The sequence below is a fragment of the Falco biarmicus genome, chromosome Z, assembly GCF_023638135.1.
Source record: "Falco biarmicus isolate bFalBia1 chromosome Z, bFalBia1.pri, whole genome shotgun sequence".
Taxonomy (NCBI): Eukaryota; Metazoa; Chordata; class Aves; order Falconiformes; family Falconidae; genus Falco; species Falco biarmicus.
This window is the reverse complement of record NC_079311.1, coordinates 81,131,585-81,151,072: the sequence shown is the minus strand read 5'-3', so window position 1 is coordinate 81,151,072 and position 19,488 is coordinate 81,131,585. Positions and strand designations below refer to the sequence as shown.

At 48.2% G+C, this 19,488-nt stretch overlaps 1 protein-coding gene across 27 annotated transcripts in view; it reads left to right on the top strand.

Moving 5' to 3' along the window:
* TCF4 (transcription factor 4) overlaps positions 1-18,429 on the top strand; it is a 240,339-nt gene extending 221,910 nt beyond the window's left edge. For 20 of the 27 annotated variants that reach the window (XM_056323838.1, XM_056323839.1, XM_056323841.1 and 17 more), the window contains 5 exons: positions 9,383-9,518; positions 10,409-10,571; positions 12,758-12,987; positions 13,497-13,638; positions 13,865-18,429. In XM_056323838.1, coding sequence (XP_056179813.1) covers positions 9,383-9,518; positions 10,409-10,571; positions 12,758-12,987; positions 13,497-13,633 — 666 coding nt within the window. In that variant the 3' untranslated portion in view covers positions 13,634-13,638; positions 13,865-18,429. The remainder of the gene's footprint in view (positions 1-9,382; positions 9,519-10,408; positions 10,572-12,757; positions 12,988-13,496; positions 13,639-13,864) is intronic. The other 7 variants (XM_056323843.1, XM_056323842.1, XM_056323836.1 and 4 more) reach the window with 1 other exon arrangement.
* The last annotated feature ends 1,059 nt before the right edge of the window (positions 18,430-19,488 follow it).

Sequence of the window (19,488 nt, the reverse complement as noted above, 5' to 3'; positions counted from 1 at the left end):
TGTTTTTGTATTTTCAGGAATATGTAGGCACCGGCTTTTCCAGGAGAAGTGCGGAGGGATGGGGTCTGGCTCATTTTGTTTGGACTTGGCTAAAGATGCGTGTGGTCAGAGGGAGGTAGCTGGGCAGGAGAAATGGGATGCTTGGAGGGCAGCGCTGCTGCTGCTGCAAACAAGACAGGGACATTTCTCTGAAAAGCCAGTCTGCTGCGTTCCCAGGCAGCATTACTCACTGTCTGAAACTGTAACTTGGGTGAAAGAGTCGGGCCCAGTCATTTCTTTTGGAAAACTGGTATGAATTTTGAACTGAAAACGTAAGAACAAAGGAAATAGTTTTTGAGTGGAGTCAGTCTGAAGTTAGCCTTTGACCATTTGATACATTCCACGCTGAAAAGGAAGTTGAAGGGGGAAAAAAATTACAAAAAAAAAAAAATATCAAGGAGGATACTGGTAATGTTTTCCACATTTGAATTTTAATACATGAAACAGGCTATAAAAGGCTGGCCAGCTGCAGTAAATAAAAGTAGCAGTGGGAGGTATGGACCGGAAACTTGTCGAGTGCACTGGTGGAAGCGGCTGTGCCCACCGTGCACCTCCGCGTGCTGCCCGAGCGCACCAGAGCCACTGCGGCACGGTGCAGAGCCTGCACGTCCTGCCTGCGCTGCCTGCCCTGCCTGCACTGCCTGCGCTGCCTGCCCGCCCTCTCCCTCCTGCAGCAGATGTGTGACTTTTCTCCCCAGACAAAAATAAGGCAGAGATCAGTCAGATGCTGCTGGAAATGGGAATCAAGTGCTCCGGTTTTAATGGAACAAGGCCAGGTTTACAGCTGTGCGGCTGGGAGCAGAGTCCCGCTCCCTGTGCGAACCGTTTGCTGTAGCTGGCCATCTTAAAAGGGATTTATTTTACAGTCCCTAGCTTTTTTAGTCGCCCAGTAAGGAGAGCATTTCAGCATTTCCTAATTTTTAGCAGGCCCCTGGAATTTGCTGATGGCCCTGGTCCGAATTTCCTCTGTGCCATGAGCAAACCGGCGCACATTCATTCACACCGTGAACAAATACAGTGTGTTTGATACCAGTTTAGCAGCAAACTGTTATAGCGGCACAAGCCCGGAGGAGCTGCTGGCTCCGCTGCCCCCGCAACCATGCAGCCAGGAGAAGGGCAGCAGGAAAGTCTCAAAAAAGGGGTATTTCTTCAATCGCTGCCCTGGGGTGCAGGAGCTGGGGGGGGATGCCCTCACAGGGTGTTGGGGCATGGCTTCCTTGGCTGGGCAGGCTGGAGGGCAGGAGTTTGAACATGCAGCATCGCTCCATGTGCCCAGCATCCTTCGCTTGTGCCCCAGCTGCAAAGCTGGGCTGCAGCAGTTGCTGGCCCAAAGCCGGTCCCTTTGCAGGGGGTGTTTGGGGGTGGCGGGGCCAGGAAGGGGGGTGGCCTGCTGATGGAGCCAGGGGGATGGATGTTTGGGTTTCCCATCCCATCCGGACCTGGGTGCTGCAAGCACGTGTGTGCTCGACGTTACCGCCCTGAGTCGTCCCACTGGGACTGGTGGTGACATTGAAAGTTAAGCACGTGCACGAGCATTTGCTGGGTGGAAAATGTTGTAATTAATTACCATTTTAAAACGAAGACAATGTCCTTTCACCAGGCTCATAAAGCCGGTACAGAACCACCCAGGACACCTGCAAAGAAACTTCTGGGAAGAGGCAGAAGCGGCTTAGAAATGAGGATAACGTGGGGTTTGTTGTCGGGCTGCTCCTAAGGTTTCTGTCTCTGTGAGGATCGTCAGGGCCAAAGTTTTGGAAGTTGCATGTCAAGATAAAAGCGTGGAGTCTTGGTCGGTTTAATCTGCCCATCTCCATCTCTCAAGGGCATGAGCTAAGCGTGTATTTTCAGCTTTAGCTGTGAATTTCCTGGCTTTCGGCAGTTCCTGTTATTTCAGAGGTTATGTGGATTGAGGGGATTTTAGCATAACATTTCAGACTGAATTGTAGAAAACAGCGTTTCAATGCAAACTTTTGCACGGGAACCTTAGAAGATGCGTGTTTCTGCTGTAGCGCTGCACGAAGGGATTGATTAAAATCATTATACACCGGGAACTGGTGTACATTATGTTTAAGATAGCGTTTAGAAGCCCTTCGCAGCCTGCGTGCTTCACGTGAGGGCCCACAGGAAGAGAGCGCCTTCATGTGTATGGTTGTGGGGTTTTTTTTACATCCACATTAAATTAACTTACGGAATTTTCCACCCCTAGGAATTAAAGTAGCAGCTCATGAAGTAATTCGGTTATGTCATTCGTATATAAACAAAAAAAGAGTCAAGCGACTTGGCATTATTTGAAAGGCAAAATTAGGCTTTCGCTGTGTCTTAGTATCTTTTTCTCTTCCTAATTTTTAGTGCAGTCGTAGCTGCTGTGTCTGTGGTTTGTTTTGCTTGACTGCGTTTTTGAGCTAGCAGGTATAATATAAACTCAAAAGAACTTGGCAGAATGACCTTACTGGAATGGAGTCTGACATAACAGGCAACAGTGTAGGGGTTTTATATAGCACCGTTTTCTGCCTAATTGGTTGACATTCCTAATGCCATGCAATTACAGCCTTTATCATATTTTGAAATTATTTTGCAGCTATAAAGTTCATTTTGACCAGGAGAGAAACCACTGACCAATATATTAACCGACACCTTTTCAGGAAGGCGTTGTCTTCGCACAATGGCCCCATTCATTTCTAACCAGCTAATTAGGCACATGGTTAAGACCCCATTGTATGTGGTTTCCCGGGTTTCATTGCTGCCTGTGAGCTCCACGTGGCTCCCGAGCAGCACCAGGCACACGTGGCCGGCGTTGGCGGAGCTGGAGGTGTGGAGCCGAGGCCACCGGCACGGAGGAAGGCGGCAGCAAGCGTGGCTCAGGCACCTGATGCTCTGGATGGGACCCCCCTCATTCAGCACTGGGTACCAACATCAAGCATCCAGGTTGTGTGGACTTGCTTGCTGCGTGGCTCCCCCCGCTCCCACTCCGATTCAGTGAAGAAGAGTTAATATTCTTAATCCTGTACTTTAGGACCCTTTATATCTCCGGATTTAGCCAAGACTTAAATGAATAATCATCTCTGTTGGAAAGAAATCGTGGGGATTATTTCAGTGCCTTCCCTCCCAGGGCCATGGCAACCCACTTCTCTCCTTAACGGGTCACAACCGGTTAGTTTCCCTTAAACTACTTGGGTTATCTTCCACGGTGGGCAGGCAAAGCTGGTGGAGCGTGAGGGCGCAGCAGTGAGCTGCTCCCTCAGCAGTGCAGGGCAGCAGGCTGGAAGGAGGCACACGCGCTGCCGGGAGCCCGGCCTCGCCTGGAGACGTGGCACTTGAGCTTTTTTTTTCCCTTCATCTTCCTCTTCCCCTTCCTTTTAATGGCAAAGTCCAGCTTTGCCACTCTCGGCTCCATTTAAATGGTTTTTGCATACAACTGGCTTAGAAACAGCCCTTTCATAAGATATTTGGCACGCTGCTTAGTACTCAGCACTACTTCTTTTCTGCAGAAAAAAAAAAAGGTGAACTTTGCTTTTTCCCTGATTTAATGCCACTCTTAATGTCTTTTTTTTTTTTTAATTAAATCCTTTCTTTTGCTTTTGATCTTATTTATAGCTGAGCCACCGGTCATATGGAAACTATTATTGTATAGCATGGAGATGAAAGACTTTGGTGCAGTTAAATAAGAGTGAATAATTTGGACCAATAATACACACATACAGTGAGAGACCATTTGTTTCAGAGTGCCCTGCGCTGTTCCCTTTTTAATATAGCGAGAGAGGTTTATAAGGGCTTTGCACAAATCTGCTTTCTGTCAGACTTATACATTTTGACAATATTGAACACATGTTAACATGCATCACCTTACAACTTTCTTGCCGCATGTTTTTATTTATCTAATTGGATAACACGAGGTCATAATTTTTAAAAGGACAAAGCATGTTGCTTGTTGCATTTGTTCATGGTATTGGCAAGTTAGGGATAATATCTTCCTAACCCTCACCTGAAGCTGTGCTCCAGGCTAGAGAGGATAGTTTTCCCTTCGTATTTAGAAAGTTGATGGTGGCTGTGAGGGCTGCCGCTCAGCGTGAGAGGGGTTAACTGTAAGGAAAGGGATGCAACGCTCATAACTTCATAGGAAACCTTGCCCCATTTTTTACGGCTTATGCCTGCTCCTTACCGTGCCCGGCCTTCACATGCCCATTGTGAGCAATAAAAGAAACCTTTGTATGACCATCCCTTACCAGTGCTCAGGATTCATTCCTGGGCCAGGTAGGGGAGGGCGAAGTTCCACCGTCCTGCGCAGGACCGAGAGGCAGGGGGAGAATCTGGGGCAGTTCAGGAGGGAGCGCAGCGCTTGGGGGCTGCCGGCCGTGCTTGGGAATTCATGGGGAGGGGCAGTTCAAGGTACCAAAACTGCTTTCCCCATCACCGGGGGTCTTGTCACCGCATGGACACATTTTCTCTTGAAGTTTACGGAAAACTGAGCACCTTGCTGGTGTGTCCATAGTGGCAGGTGACCCACGTGTGCCGTGGCACGCAGAGGTGGGTGATGTGGGATGGGCAGCTGGTGCCCCGGCTCTGCCGTGCATCCCAGACCCCCTGTTCCTCCTAGACCTTGGTTCCTCATGGTCCCCCTGTTCTCCTGGCCCCCTGTTGCTCCTGGCCCCCGCGTTCCCCCTGCCCCCCCGTTCCTTCTAGCCCCCCATTCCCCCTGGCCTCCATGGCGGCGGCTGGGAAGGCACACATGGAGAGCAGGGTTTTACTCCTGGAGAGGGTGATCTGTACATCCTCAGGATGCTGGGGAGACTCTGCTGCTACAGAAAAAAGCATGATTGCTGTGTAGGGAAGGGAGAGGAGAGCCTGCCCCGTCCTGGGGGGCTGCCGGTCCCCCTGCTGTCACAGGTCCCATCCAGCCTGCAGCAGCGTGGAGCTGGCTTAGCTCAGCTCGGAGGGGACTTCTCTGGGGGGTAATATTAATCAGCGTTACTTAACTGCCAAATTCAATGCAGTACCTCTTGAGGCTGATGAAGCAAGCAGCTTAGCGGAATAGTTACTTTCTAAAAAGGGAAAAAGGCACTTTGTGGAACAAAGGTGAAGCTGTGACTTCTCCGGCATCCCAGCATCTCATTCTATAGCTGGGTTAATTGCAGGTATACATCTCCATCATGAAATGCTGAGTATTAAAGAATTTCCACGTATTCTTTTAGAACAGGTTCCCATTCATGACGAATGTGTAGATTGTGCAGGTAATCCACAATAGATACAGACTAGCATAACCAGAAAAACCTGATGTTTGTACTGAGTACCTGTTAGTTTATATAAAAATGAAAATGCAAAGGTAAGAGAAGACAAGATCTAGCTTTCTTCCTGCTGTTGAAGTTTTTAAAATGCCGTAAAAAAAACAATGCAAGTGTGAATTCAGGCATCATCCATCCAGGCTTTCATGCCGTGCCCATCAGCCTAGTATGTGTGTGCCTCCAAGAAAACCTGTGCTGGAAAGTCTGCAGAACAATTTTGATCCCTGCCTCTGGGATCAGCCTTCTCTGTACCAGTATTTATTTATCTTCCAGAAGCCTTTTTAACCTTAGTAGCCAAAACCCCACAGGACTGGAGCTTCTCATGCTCTTTCCGTTTGGCTAAATTCTCTCAAGCAGGCTGTACTTCACAGAGGAGGATGTGCACATGTGCTGGGGTCCCTGCGTGCACCTGGAATGGTGATTGCAAAGGGGAAGTTAAGGCAGAGACTTGCACATCAGTAACAGAGCCTACTTACACCTCTCCTGTGCATTTTAGGATTTGTTCTTTGTTGGGGTTTTTTCCACTCCAATCTGCTGAGTGCCGCAGTAGAGGGCTGTTTAAAGAGATGGAAATAAATAAAATATTAATAGAACTTCAAAGTGAGTTTGATTCTCTAAAGATAAGTATTATTTATACTCCCGGGCTGGGGGGAATGATTCATATCTTCGCTCCACCTCGGGGCAGAGCTGTTGTTTCTGTAACAGACAAACCAGCAGCACTGCCGGCTGCGGAGGGAGGGGGAGGCAACGGAGCATCTCCTGTGGCCCCGGCAGTGCCAGGAGGTGCCCACACCCCTGGCCGGCAGTGCTGCTTTCCACCCCTCACATCTTACACAGGGTGGGCTTTATCTCAGTGAGGCGCATCCCTGGGCAGAGGGTGGGTTTCAGCCACGTCTGGGCTCTTGAAGGTCCTGGGCTCCTGGTCGTTGGGTGGAAAACCCTGATGGTCTTTAGAGCAGAAAAGGAAATGATGGTTGATGAGGAAAGTAAATGGCCAGCCCCTTGTAGGGGACATGTGAGACCTGAAGCTGGCTGTCAAAGTGGGTGGTTGGCTCCCCATGCAGGACAGAGCATCCCATGGTCAGTGGAGATGTGGTGGCGTGGTAGAAACCACAGCGCTGCCTGAAACCAGTCCCTGTAGTCTTCTGCTCATGGTGTGAGTTGGGTTTGACCTTTTTTGCTATGGATACGTGTGTGTGCACATATGCACGCACGCATAAAGGTACTTATGGCCTGGTGGAGTTGGAGTCTTGCTCTGTCTCAGAAGATGCCCTGTGTGTGGGCAATGAAGTGACTGGGATGCCTCAATCTTCTTGCAAGTGGTTGAAGCTGGAAAAATAGATTGTCCAGGAAAACACTATGGAAAGGCCGTTGCAAGGCGGTGGTTTGTGTAGCTGTAGAGTTGGAAAGCGTCGGTGCTTTGGAGCAGCCCCCTCGCTGTGGCACGGGGAGGGTTGCGGCTGGGAGGAGGCTGCAGACCCAGCTCCATCCCATCCCGGGGCGCCTGCTTCCCACCTGGAGAAAGGGGAAGATGCGCTTGAAGTCAATCCCAGTGGCTAAAAAATGGTCTGTCCTTTGTGTCGGGGTGGCCATAGGTTGGACTTGCTCACCAGGCGATCCTGGAATGTGCCAGCTGGCAGGACGGAAAGCTGCAAATCTCTACAAGTGAGATTAATCACATAGTGGGTTGTGAAACAGAATAAAAGAATGGATGGGTTTTATCATCCAGTAGTGAGATGTAACACAGGCAGTTACCTTCCAGAACGTAAAGGAGAGGAAATGTGAGGAAATTGTAAATTTTTAGGACATAAATATTTTAAAAATATAAATTTATTTTAAAATGCTAAAAATATAAACAAAACTTTGTGTCAGTATGACAGCAGTAAAGTGGTGGTGACTTCATGGCACAGGTTAAAAACTCTCCAGATCATTAGCTTTCCATCATTACTACGTCTGCTTCTTAAAACAGGGCGTAGTCCTCAGGAAGTCAGGCTGAATAATCATGGTAACCAGGTTGTCCTCTCCAAGGTGGACCACACAGCTGGAGGCATCCCATGATGGGATGCTGGCCACCTTGGGGTCTGTCTCTGCTCAAGGCAGGGAGGGACCCAGGGGGGCTCACAGGAGCGGGGGGTGGGGGACCCAGAGTGAGACATGGCATCTGCCACTGCGCCTCTGCAGCTTCCAGCCACTCTAAGGAGCTCCGCTCGAAGGGTGGGGGTGGTCTGCCAACCAGAAGTGGTGTCATGCGTGTCTTTGTCTTCATCAGCTTCAAGAGTAAATGGGGTTTGTCTTTCATAGAATCGCAGGAAAGTATAGATCAGAGGGGGCTCATGGAGGTGCCTGGGGTGAAGCCCCTGATCACGTTCAAGCCAGCTTTGGAGTTAGGTCCAGCTTCGGGGGTAGGTCTGGCTTTGGAGTCAGGTCCAGCTCCCGAGCGAGGTTGGTTGCCCTGGGTCCTGTCCCACTGGGCTGGTGGCGCTGGGGACGGGGAAGGACAGCCTGTTTCACTGGGTGCTTTCTGCCGTAGGTGTGGGGAGAAGATAACTTTTTCTCCTCGGAAGGCCGCCAGCAGGAGCTCGTGGTGCTTTCTGCAGTAAGGTTTGAGGAAGTGGAACTGCTGGGCTCCAAGTGCCCTGTAACATCCGATCCTCCCTTCAAACCGAATAATGCTGGTTCCACTCTTCTCTTAGCAGCTCATGTTTTAAAATTTCAAACGTCTCAACAAAGAGAGAGTTTTTGTCTCTGTTAATGTTACACTTGCTTTCGGTTATTTGCATTTTGTCTAGTAGTAAAAGATTTTCTCAAGTTCCCCTTGGCAGGATTCCCTTTTATGTTTCTTACTGCCGTCTCGCCTTGCTGCTAACAATTATCCTGCATTATCTTGTAAGGCTGATTAGAAACATCCCTCCATCTTTTTATCTGCCCAAGTATTACTTTTTGAGAATAAAAGAGCGATTTACAGTTCTGCGCTGTGTTTCTCGCCCGTTGGACTGGGGTGTCCAGGGGTGCTCCCTGGAGGAGGTGGGGTGCTGAGTATCCGGTGCAGAGGGGTGGCTGTCCCTGCACACGAGTGCCCCTCGGTCCCTCTCCACCTTGGAGTGCAACCAGCCAGAGCTGCCACACAGGACTGGGGAGGCAGTGCCAGCGTTACCGCTCTGGGTGCTTTTATATCAAAGCAACTTCTGACAGTTTTGCTCTTCAGATGCTTAACTCTTCTTGGCGGTCTCCTGTATTTAATGAAGGAGCAACCCTGCTCCGCAGAGGGTGTCTGTGAGCCACGTAGAGAGGAAAGAACGGATGCGTTTCCGTCACGCCCATGCTGTCAGCTCTGATGATGGCATTACTGGAGTGTTTAATAAAACCTTTATTGGTGTATTACCCGGAATCACAGCGTTGGCAGGGATGGTGCCTCTTCGGGTTTGGGACTCAGTGGTTAATGAAATACAGTGAGCACTAATTTGGACGGGGCTTCTCGTTTTGGAAAGGCAGGTGACACGTTATTATGTTTGGGGGGAGCGGGAGCCGTGCCGCTCACTGTCGCAGCTCCCGCTGTCAGAGGCTTAGCTGGCATTACGGGGAAAAAAATGGCAGGCCTGTGAATCTGATCCCCTGAAATGAAAGTCGAATGCCAAATTGAAATTCCTGCAGGATTTCCGATAGCAATGGGGGAATTGAGAAGCCCACAATTAAGCATATGGGCATTAAGATAATTGTCAGATCTGTTGGCGGACATGATAGAAGACAGATGGGTAGGAATCAGTGCGCTCGGCTGCAGCACCCTGGGAGACAATTTGACATTTTACCTGCCTGAGCTGCTCTGCCGTGTTTGTCACGAGGCGTGCGGCACAGCATCCTCCCGGGCGGCCTGCGCGCTGTGCGCCATGCGCTGTGCGCCACGCGCTCTGCGCTGCGCCTGCACGGGCCATCTGCGCCCTCTAGTGAAACACAGCCCGGTGCCATGCCTCGCCGTCCCCATCCCTCTCCTGGGGTCCCCCGGGCTCGGGGCTGGGCCGCTGTCTGGCACCGCACAGCCTCACCGACGCCTTTCCCCTCGCCGGCAGGTCGGAGCGCACCGCGAGGACGGGGTCAGCCTCCGCGGGAGCCACTCGCTCGTGCCAAACCAGGTCCCCGTCCCCCAGCTGCCCGTCCAGTCCGCCACGTCCCCGGATCTGAACCCGCCCCAGGACCCGTACAGGGGTGAGTACCGCCTGCCCGGCAAGTCCACCCCAGCACGCAGCATCCCCAGGCACGTGTCCGGGAGGGCGGTGAGCCAGGATAGGGTGTCTGAGCTTCTGGTGACAGGGATGCTGGAGTCCGCAGGGCATGGCGGGGAGGGCAGGGCAGAGCCTGTTTGCTCACTCAGCTCTGCTCCCTGAAATGCTCCAGTTAGTCCAAGCAGAAGCGTGCAAGCACCTTCCCTCTGGACAGCGAGGTTTGGTGCCAGGGCTGCTTTAAGCAGCAGAATGAAGAGTGTGGAAAACACTGCAGATACGCATCAGGAAGCCGTGAGTTTCAGGTGAAGCTCAGACTCCCAGATTTTCTACCGCCTTTACAGTTCTGCCTGCAGGAAGGATGGCACCAGAGTGCCTCTCCTTGGCTTGCAAGATGTGTTGGACTGTTCTAAGCCTCTCAGGCTGCTCAGGGTTGTTGTCAAGCAGGCCTGGAGCTACCTGAACCCAGCGGGCAGTAGGGTTTGTCATTATTCCTACAGGCAGCTGATCTTCCCGGTAAAGCAAGGAAGAGCAAGCCCAAATTCTTACGATGCCTGACAAGGTCCTGCTCACTCATTGCAGCCAAGGTGTTCTGATTATTCTATGAGAATAACATATTCCAGATTATTTTTTCAAGAGGAAGGAGAAGTTACCTAGTGATTGAAGGACAGGAGTAGCAGCTAGGCATCCTGTACCCCCTTCCACCGAGCAGAGGCAGACCCCAAAGCTGGGGCTGAAACCTGTGTTGAGGAGCTGCTGCCCACGTGCCCGGCTCTGCAGCAGCCAGGGGTCTTGTGAGGCCACAGGACGCAGACCCAGAGCGTTAGGCGATGGCTTAAGCGCTGCTTGACAGCTCATCCATGTGTTTTCTCACAGGCATGCCAACCGGACTGCAAGGGCAGAGCGTCTCTTCGGGGAGCTCCGAAATCAAATCTGACGACGAGGGAGACGAGAACCTCCAGGACACAAAGTCTTCTGAGGACAAGAAACTAGAGGATGACAAGAAGGATATCAAATCAATTACTAGGTCAAGATCTAGGTAACAGTATATAATAGTGTCGCTTCATTTAATTCCTTTACTGGATTTTGATGAAGTGAACAGAACAGGAGGAAACCATGAGGTTTTTTCCTGACAGGTAAAAGCACAGCCTAAGTAGAACGGCATGGCTGTTCTGGCAGTACCGAGTGCCTTTCTGGTACCTGTACTCCAGGACGTCCTCAAATTTGAAAAATTCACAAATTTGGACACTGAGCGAGTTCTCCGCAATCTATAAAGAAATTGCGTTACGCTAAAATATATGAATTAGGCTGTTATTCCTCTCTGCCTACGCTTGCAAATTGGAATACAGTATGGATTTCCATCTCTTTAAAAATGTGCCTAATTGCTGGTCACACCTGCATCTGAACTAACAAACCGTATGCTTTTCCATTGCCTCCGAAATGAATTTGTCATTCCCAGTCCTCAGTTTCTGTACATCTCCAGGGCTGTCTAGGTTGAAGCGGAGGGTGTAGAGGGCTTTGCTTGTTCAGCATATTCTTTATACATTTTGGGAAAGTGTTAGTGAAATCGTAGCTGGATTTTATCATCCGGGGACTCATGCCCGTGGTGAGCCTGAATGATGCTGATGGGTGCTGCAGATGCAAATCCGAGTGAGGGACAGGCTTTACTGCTGTCCCTGAATTTCTCTCCCTGAATTGCATTTCACCTGCCTTGCCCGCGTGTCACCGCCCGGCTCAGGGTGCAGCTCAGGGCTGCTGACACCCTTCATCATCAGTTCAGTCCCAAGCTACGCAAAAAAAATCCCAACAAAGCTGAAATCCAGGTGTGGCCCTGCTATGTTTGGGGGATTTTTTTAAGGATGGAGCAGCAGTGTCCTTCTGCCTTTTCTCCTTCCATCTCTGGTTCTCTGTACAAGCCCCGAGCAGAGGTAAGGAGCGCCCGAGCAGATGTGCTGCCCCGAGAGAGCACCGAGACTCAGACCTCTCTGGCCGGCGCTCACTGGTGTTTAAAATGTTAATTACACTCACATCTCTTACAACTGGAGAAAATATATGACACTCGAGATTTTCTCTGAATAAATGTGTTGAAGGAACCATATGTATAAGTGAGGCTTTCATGTGCGTTTACAATATGGTAAGAAGAAAGCACCTTTATGCTGGTGTGAGGTGATCATAGTTCTTGTTAATTCAACAAATACGCTGTCGCTTATGCTAATTTATATGTGCTTTGAAGCTTTTGTAGGCTAACAGTTTTGCTTTTAACATGCTTGCAGTTTTAAAAGGTTACTCCTGGTATTTAGTTATATGTCTAAATCCATGTTGTTAGGGCTGCTGAAAATTTATTACTGCATTTGCATAACCAATTCAAATTATATAGTGCTAGTGACTCACCAGTGGATGTGTTTTCAATTTAAAATCATCATTTTATCCTGTTAGAAGGCAGTTTTCTTGCAGAATGGATGCAGAAATTCACCGTAAGGCTCTTTGTAGCCATAAGTTACTTCCGTGGCTCTTTGCCCACAGGCATTTCGATGCCCCGTGCTTGGTGCATAGCCTGGGGTGCTGCCCCAGTGGCTGCCACTGCTGGGGAGGCTGGTGGGGCCTCACCCTCAGCGGTGGAGAAAGTGGCTTCCAAAACCCAAACAATGGTCTGCTGTGAAGGGAGCGTGCAAAGGCTCGGCTGCTTCCTGGCTTGGAAGCTGCTGCTGAGGGGCTGGAGCCCGTGGGACTCAGGTGCTGGCACTGGCGCAAGACAGGGAGGTCCCCTCGCTGGCCAGGGGCAAGCTTCTCGCTCCCAGGGCAAGCCCACAACAGCAAAGGTGGGAGCAGTGCAGGGAGCCACCAGCGTGTCCTCTGGGGTTAAAGGCCAACGATAAGTGGAGCTCTGCCACGATTTAAAATGCTGCAGTATTGGCCATGACAAAAGATGTTACTGGGGGGTGGGGTGGGGAGCGGAAAGAGCTGTATTTTTGCTTCTTTGAAATACCAGTCCTTTAAAATACGAGTCCTTTAAAATGTAAGTCCTGCCTTGGAGGTTGTAAAGGTTCGTTACAAACCAAGGCTTTACTCAGTGTAAAATGGAAGGGGGCTGGATTTTGCAGAGGCTGGGTGGAAGGGGAGCAGCAAATAAGCATGGCCCTGGCTTTGGACAAAGTCTGCTGAACATCTTTGCCCTACTTAATTTTCCACATCATTAGAAAATGATGTATTCCTTTTGTCTCCCAGCAATAATGATGACGAAGACCTGACACCGGAGCAGAAGGCCGAGAGGGAAAAGGAAAGGAGAATGGCCAACAATGCTCGGGAACGCCTGCGTGTCCGTGACATCAATGAGGCTTTCAAGGAGTTGGGCCGGATGGTGCAGCTCCACCTGAAGAGTGACAAGCCCCAGACCAAGCTCCTGATTTTACACCAGGCTGTGGCCGTCATCCTCAGCTTAGAGCAGCAAGTCAGAGGTCAGTGTGCCATCAGCTGTCAGAGGTCAGTGTGCCATCAGCTGTCCTTACAGCCTCCTGGGCTTCAGCCATGCCAAATGCACTGCTGGGGTCGGGGGGAGCCTGGCCAGGGGCGCCAGGGGCCGGGGAGGCAGGCAGGACCGAGCCCTTGGCACCCAGAGCTGGCGGGCTCCTCTGAGCACCCGCGGTGCCCGTGTTCCCTTGAGGCTGTGGCAGTAGGGATCTGCCATAGGTCCTCGGCGGCCTCAGCACGTTTTCGTTCTCCGGCAAGATTCGGATTCAATCTGGAGCTCGGCCGCTCCTCAGCAGAGCCTAAACCCAGAGGTATTGGCAGAGCTTGTGCGTGGAGGCATGGTGCCTTTCGGCGCTTGGCCTGACCAAGCCATCTCCACCGCCTCGGGCCGCAGCCAGAGCAAGTAGCTGCGGCTCGTTATTTTAAATGCAACGAACAGACCAATGCGGTATCAAAATGTGGATATTTGAGCTCGCCTTTTGCTTCAATTCGACAGAAAGAAATCTGAATCCTAAAGCAGCGTGTCTGAAAAGAAGGGAAGAAGAGAAAGTATCTTCAGATCCTCCTCCGCTGTCACTGGCAGGACCCCACCCCGGGATGGGAGATGCCTCCAACCACATGGGACAGATGTAAAAAAGGCAAGTTGGTTTTCAGCCGTGCCCTGGGAGCCCCCTGCCCTGCTCCCGGAGGGGTTGCCCCGGGTCCATCCCCCCCTGCCCAGGGCAGAGTGTCCCCAGGGTGCCAGTTTTTGGGCGGCCCCACAATGGTGGCCGAGGCGATGATGATGAGGTGGGCTGCGGAGGAGGGTGGAGGGACCCACACTCAACTCTCCAGGACTGACGAGATTTTTTACTTCTTCCACAGGTCCAAGTTGCCACATTTCTTCATTTAAGCAAGAGACCACTTCCTTAACAGCTGTATTATCTTAAACCCACATAAACACTTCTCCTTAACCCCTTTTTTGTAATATAAGACAAGTCTGAGTAGTTAAGAATCACAGACGCAAGAGATTTCAGCATTCCCGATTATTAAAACCGAGGAAAAAAAAAAAAAAAACAAAAAGTGCAACTTGAGGGATGACTCTCTTTAACATATCATGCAGAATGTCTAACGCAGTATGTTACGAGCTGTAAGTGCACAGCCTAGAGACTGAATGGCAATCTTCTCCACACTGTGGGACAATGCATTTGTGCCTAAACTTCTTTTGGAAAAAAAAAAATATAATTAATTTGTAAGTCTGAAAAAAATATTTAATTTAAAATTGTAAACTTGCAATAATGAAAAAGTGTACTTCTGAAGAAAAAAAAAAATGAGCGTTTTTGTTGGTGTGCTAGACAGCTAGTGTTTATACTTACTGGATATTAAAAGGGAAGCTTTGCTGCCCAGATACTTACAAAACCAGCAAACGTCCTAATGAGAACTGAAGCGATGACATTAGCCATTCCTTAGGGTAGGAGAAACAGATGGATCTTATAGACCTATGACAAATATATATATATAAATATATATATAAATATATATTAAAAATTTAGTGAATATGGTAAGCTTTTGTTCATTTGTTTCAGACTTTTTTGCTCCTGTAAAAAAATAGTACTGATTAACTTTTTTAAAAAGAAGATTTTACTGTAAATAAGGATTTTTTTGTCTTATTTCTGTCCCTCTCCCCTGTTTTTGTTATTGTAACCTGTAGTGCCAACTCTGTCTCTGGAGGGGTAGTGCAGGACGAAATGCTGACCCTGACGTTGCTTCTCATTCATAACTAAAGTAGAGAGTTGTTTCTTCGGTCTTTGGGGAAGACAGGACTTGGGGGGCCGGCGGTGTGCCAGCCCCCCGGGCGCGGGAGCCAGCCCTGGCACCCGCCGCTCCGCTCGACCCTTTTCTGGGATTTTCAGAGGTACAAGGTTAGAATGCTACAATGTTACCACTGTGCCTTCCAATGTTTATATCATCGGAAACATAACATAATCAAAGTGGCTGTGATTAACAAACCGATTAAAGTGTTACCTATGTGTGTAGCCTAAATAGTGTGCAGTGAGGCGTTGCTGAATACATGGTCAGATTGGGGGGGGGGGGGGGAGGGCATGACACACCATCGCGGGGGAAAATTGCAAGTAGTGTGACAGATTTGATCGACTTCTTTTTCTGTTGTTCTCTCGTTTTTAAGTGGATTATTTAAGTGTAGACCACTTGCTGCCTCCTCCTTTCTTTGTGAGATGCCAATTCCAGTCATCATGCAGCATTATAACAAGCCTTATGAGTCCTAAAGCATTAAGTTGCACTTTCTCGAGGAGGGGTGGTAGTACAGTATTTCTCTGGCCAGTACGAATGAAGTTTTTACTTAACATATTTAATAGTAACATAGCTCAAACTATGGCACAGCAGCTCATCAGATAACTAGCTTTGAAGTCTGGGCACAATTGAACCAACTTCCATAGTGAATCTTAATAACGATTGACTTTGGTGTACAGTACGATTAACAGATAGTGCTCCTAGTTAAGTATTTGTCAGCATCCTTTTGTCTCTAATTCCAGTTTCTATTTCTACAGCCACACCAACCTGGCATGTATTTTAAATAAAATCTCCCTGTTCGAGTAGATTTTCCACCTATCAACACTGAATAAATGCCATAAATACATCAAACGGTCTAAATGTTCCATCTGTTCTCCTGTTTTGCCAGTTATATAGTAATGAAAAATACATTTGTAAATTTTATGCAACAAATGGCAAACGTATCATTATTTTGAAATTGTGTATGTAAAAGTTATATTTTTACATGTAGACTCTTGTTATTATGTGTTTTAATACATTGTATCAGTTTTTTTGTTTATAAAAATCTGTGTGGTTGAAAAAAAGTCTCATTTAAATGAAATAGTGAGATACAAGAATCTGAATTTTATGTTTGTTTCTGAAAACGTAAAGAACAAATATGATAGTTACCACGTGCTCACCTTCGACATCCCCATACCCATTTGGATTAGCTGTGTGCGTGCTGCAAACTGTAAATATGTTTAGTAGCGATAAAACTTTCAATGTTTTGAGTTGTTGATAAGTTTCTCAAATGTGGAGGTGGATTCAACTGCTAGAGCAGACGCTAGAGGAGACCACGCTGAGGCGTAACTCCGAGTCACAGAGGCTTATGGCAGGAGGAGCGCTGGACTTGGAGAGGCCTGGGTTGTCTGAGGGGGGGGGGGATAACGCTGGAGCCCACCCGGCGCTCACGACAGTCAGCGGTCCCCTCGGCGGGCTGCAGGGCTTTGCTGCCCCGTGCCGTGCAGCAGGGGCTCCCTCTGGATGCCGGGAAGAGCACGATGCCGATGAACAAGCCATATTTATAGATTTTTTTTCCAGGAGACCTCAGAACCAGTGGACCACACTCGGGCTCAGTCTGGCCGAGCGTGCTGCTCGAGCGGGGTAGGGACCGGCAAGGAGATCATCACCAAGATGCTGAGGACTGTGCTTCTGATAAACGATGTAAAAAAAAAAAAAAAAAAAAAAAATTAAGACCAACTTCATGTTTATTTAAAACAATCTGTGGACAGAAAATAAATGACGAGTTTAGTTTCTGGAACTTAAAAAGAAGGAAAAAAGCTTTTCTTGTTCCGCTTGCCCTCGGCCGTGGCTGAAGTCGAGGAGCGGCGCGGGCGTGCGGGGTGGCTGCTGCGGGATGGATGCCAGTGCACACTGCGCTGCTCCCGCGCTCATGGGCCCTAGCTGCTGCAGGATGCACGCTCGTCCGTCCTGGATTTAAGAACTGAGGATCCTGGCTGGATTCCACTCCAGACAAGGCAAGATCTAAACACAAAAAGCCCCGCGAGTGTGTAAATCCTGAATTTTTTTTCCGTTATTTCCCAGCCCAGGTAAGGTGTGCACATCTTGAGCTGCCTTTCTCCAAGGGGATTGAGCTGGTGATACTTTAGCTAAAGCGATGAAGGTTTTAGAAAGCTGTACCCTGTGGTAATCAAACCAGGTTCAGAAACTCGCAAAGAAAGGAACAAATCCTGACTTAGCAGCTTTTTCAGAACTGATCCACCTCCACATTCAAGTAATTTATGAATACGCTGAATAGGGAATCTGTTCATCTAGAACTTTTTTACCATTTGTCTTCTGTGTAGCTGCAAGGAACACTAATGTTTATACAACTGTCAGTCCTACCAGTGATGCAACTTGTACTGATTCAGTCTTCCGAGGTTTTGGGGGGGGTTTTAGTTGTGGGGTTTTTTTCAGGGGGCGGGGTGGGGGGAAGGCAATGAAGACAGGCAGTCAGGGAGAGGAGGGGTTCAGCTTTGTATCCCGTCGGCAGAATATGATCCATGTCCAAAAGCGAACAATACAGAATATTGCCAGGAACGAAGAGATTTCAGCCGAAACAAGCACAAATAAAAAAATCTAAAAAAAAAAAATTAAAAAAAAAAAAAGAGAAAAATAAAAAAAAAAATAAAAAGGAAAAATTAGTCCACTGGTTGACTGGAAAAAGAAAACCTAGAGGTGGAATGCGATGAATTCCAACACAGCGGGGCACCAGGGCCCAGGGGGCCCTACCTTTTCGCTTTGTTTTTGTTTTGTTTTTTTTAAAAAAACATGTTCTTTCTCATGGGACTTGAAGTTGATTCATATTTGTGCAGTGCTGGTTTGACCATACTCATTTCAAGTATTATAGACTTATGTAATGGTGAAAATATATGAACTGTGGCCTTTTTCATTCTTGTTACTTGTGATGCAATTAAGTGAAGATAAGGAAAAAAAAAAGCAGAGATTTACCATGTATCAGTGCCTGGCTTTTTGTTATAAAGCTTCGTTTGTCTAGTGCTCTTTTTGCTATAAAATAGACTGTAGTACACCCTAGTAGGAAAAAAACCCTAAATTTAAAAATAAAAAATATATTTGGCTTATTTTTCACAGGAGCAATCCTTTTATACCATGAATATTACGGAAAAAAAAATTGTCAGATTCTGAATATTTCTTCTTTGTAGATTTTTGGAATCATTCTGAGTAAAAGTTTGTTACTTTATTTTACTATTTAAAAGATGTTATTTTACCATGTGTTATTGAGATGAAACTGTATGGTAGCTTTTTTTTTTAGTTGTAGGTCGCAACGGGGAAATTTTTGCGACTATACACATAGCTGCAGCAGTAAAAACAAAAAAAATGGGAAAAAAATGAAAAAAAAAAGGAAAAATATATAAAAAAACGAACAGTTACACCTTGTTTTCAATGTGTGGCTGAGTGCCTCGATTTTTTCATGTTTTTGGTGTATTTCTGATTTGTAGAAGTGTCCAAACAGGTTGTGTGCTGGAGTTCCTTCAAGAAGATGACAAGCAAACAAAGACAGCTTGGTGTAGGCCATTACCTGTTTCTCATCTGTAGTTATTCGATGCCGTCATGTACATGACCGTTCTGTAGCAATAAATGTGCCATTTTTATAAACCGTTTCTGACACTTGGGTTTCATTTCATTCTGCATTGCCCATCAGTGCCAGCCGGCTGCCACCGTGCCCCAGCCTGGTTTCGGGGGAGTTTTCTAGGAAAAAGGTGTGCTTTTTTTGCCTTTTTTTTTTTTTTTTTTTAATAAATGTGTCTGTGTTTTGGGTACAAACCCATTGTTTCCATTGTCTTGGTGTGGGGGATCGTGGTGCCAAGTGACCAGTGCCAGGCGCTTTGAGCTTCCCTCCGTGGTGCTGCCCTCACCGGGCAGTAACGTGGGCAAAGCGCTTTCCAGGGAAGGTGATACAAAAAGTCCAGATCATTTTCATTCTCATTCTCATATAGAATTTACTCTGCTCTGTAAGTAAAATGTCTGTATTTCACCCTAAAACTCTTTGCGCCCCTGGAAGAACCCAAAGCGCCAGCTAGAGCCAGCAAGGGATGCTGTACGGGGGCTGTGCTGGAGCACGGGCAAAGCCAAGCCACTAACCTTGGAAAAATGGGTGGAATCTGTAAAATCCGAGGCTGTGTATCTGCAGAAACGTAGACTGCAAAGTGTTCCTCTGTGCCTTCGCTGGCTGTGCTCAGTTGACACTCCCTGCATCACTGGGGCGGCTTTTCTCTGCTACAATCACTGGAGCGAAGCCCCGAGATGCACAGTCACTGTAAGCCAAGCGCTGCAAACCTCACTCATGGTTTCACGGTATTTATGCTTTTTTTTTTTTTTTTTTTTTTTAAAAAAATAATTCGCTTCTGGTTGGCGCTGTTGGACCTTCTCAAGCCAGACAGAAACCACCGAGCTCAGACCTGTCCAAACTCCTTGCATCACATCTCACCAACTGCCCATTGTGCAGGTTGCAGTGGTGGGGATGTACAAACCGCGGGGGGACCTTGGTGGAATAACCTTGGGTTGGTTTTGGAGAAATGGGGGGGGGGGGGGGGGGGGGGGGGGAGGGTTGTACAACACCTGAGATGGATGTAAAAACCATTGCAGAGTTGCACTGAGGAATTATTTCTCCTGTCTGGTGTCTTTGGGATCTTTTCACTTACTGCTGACGCCTGCATCCT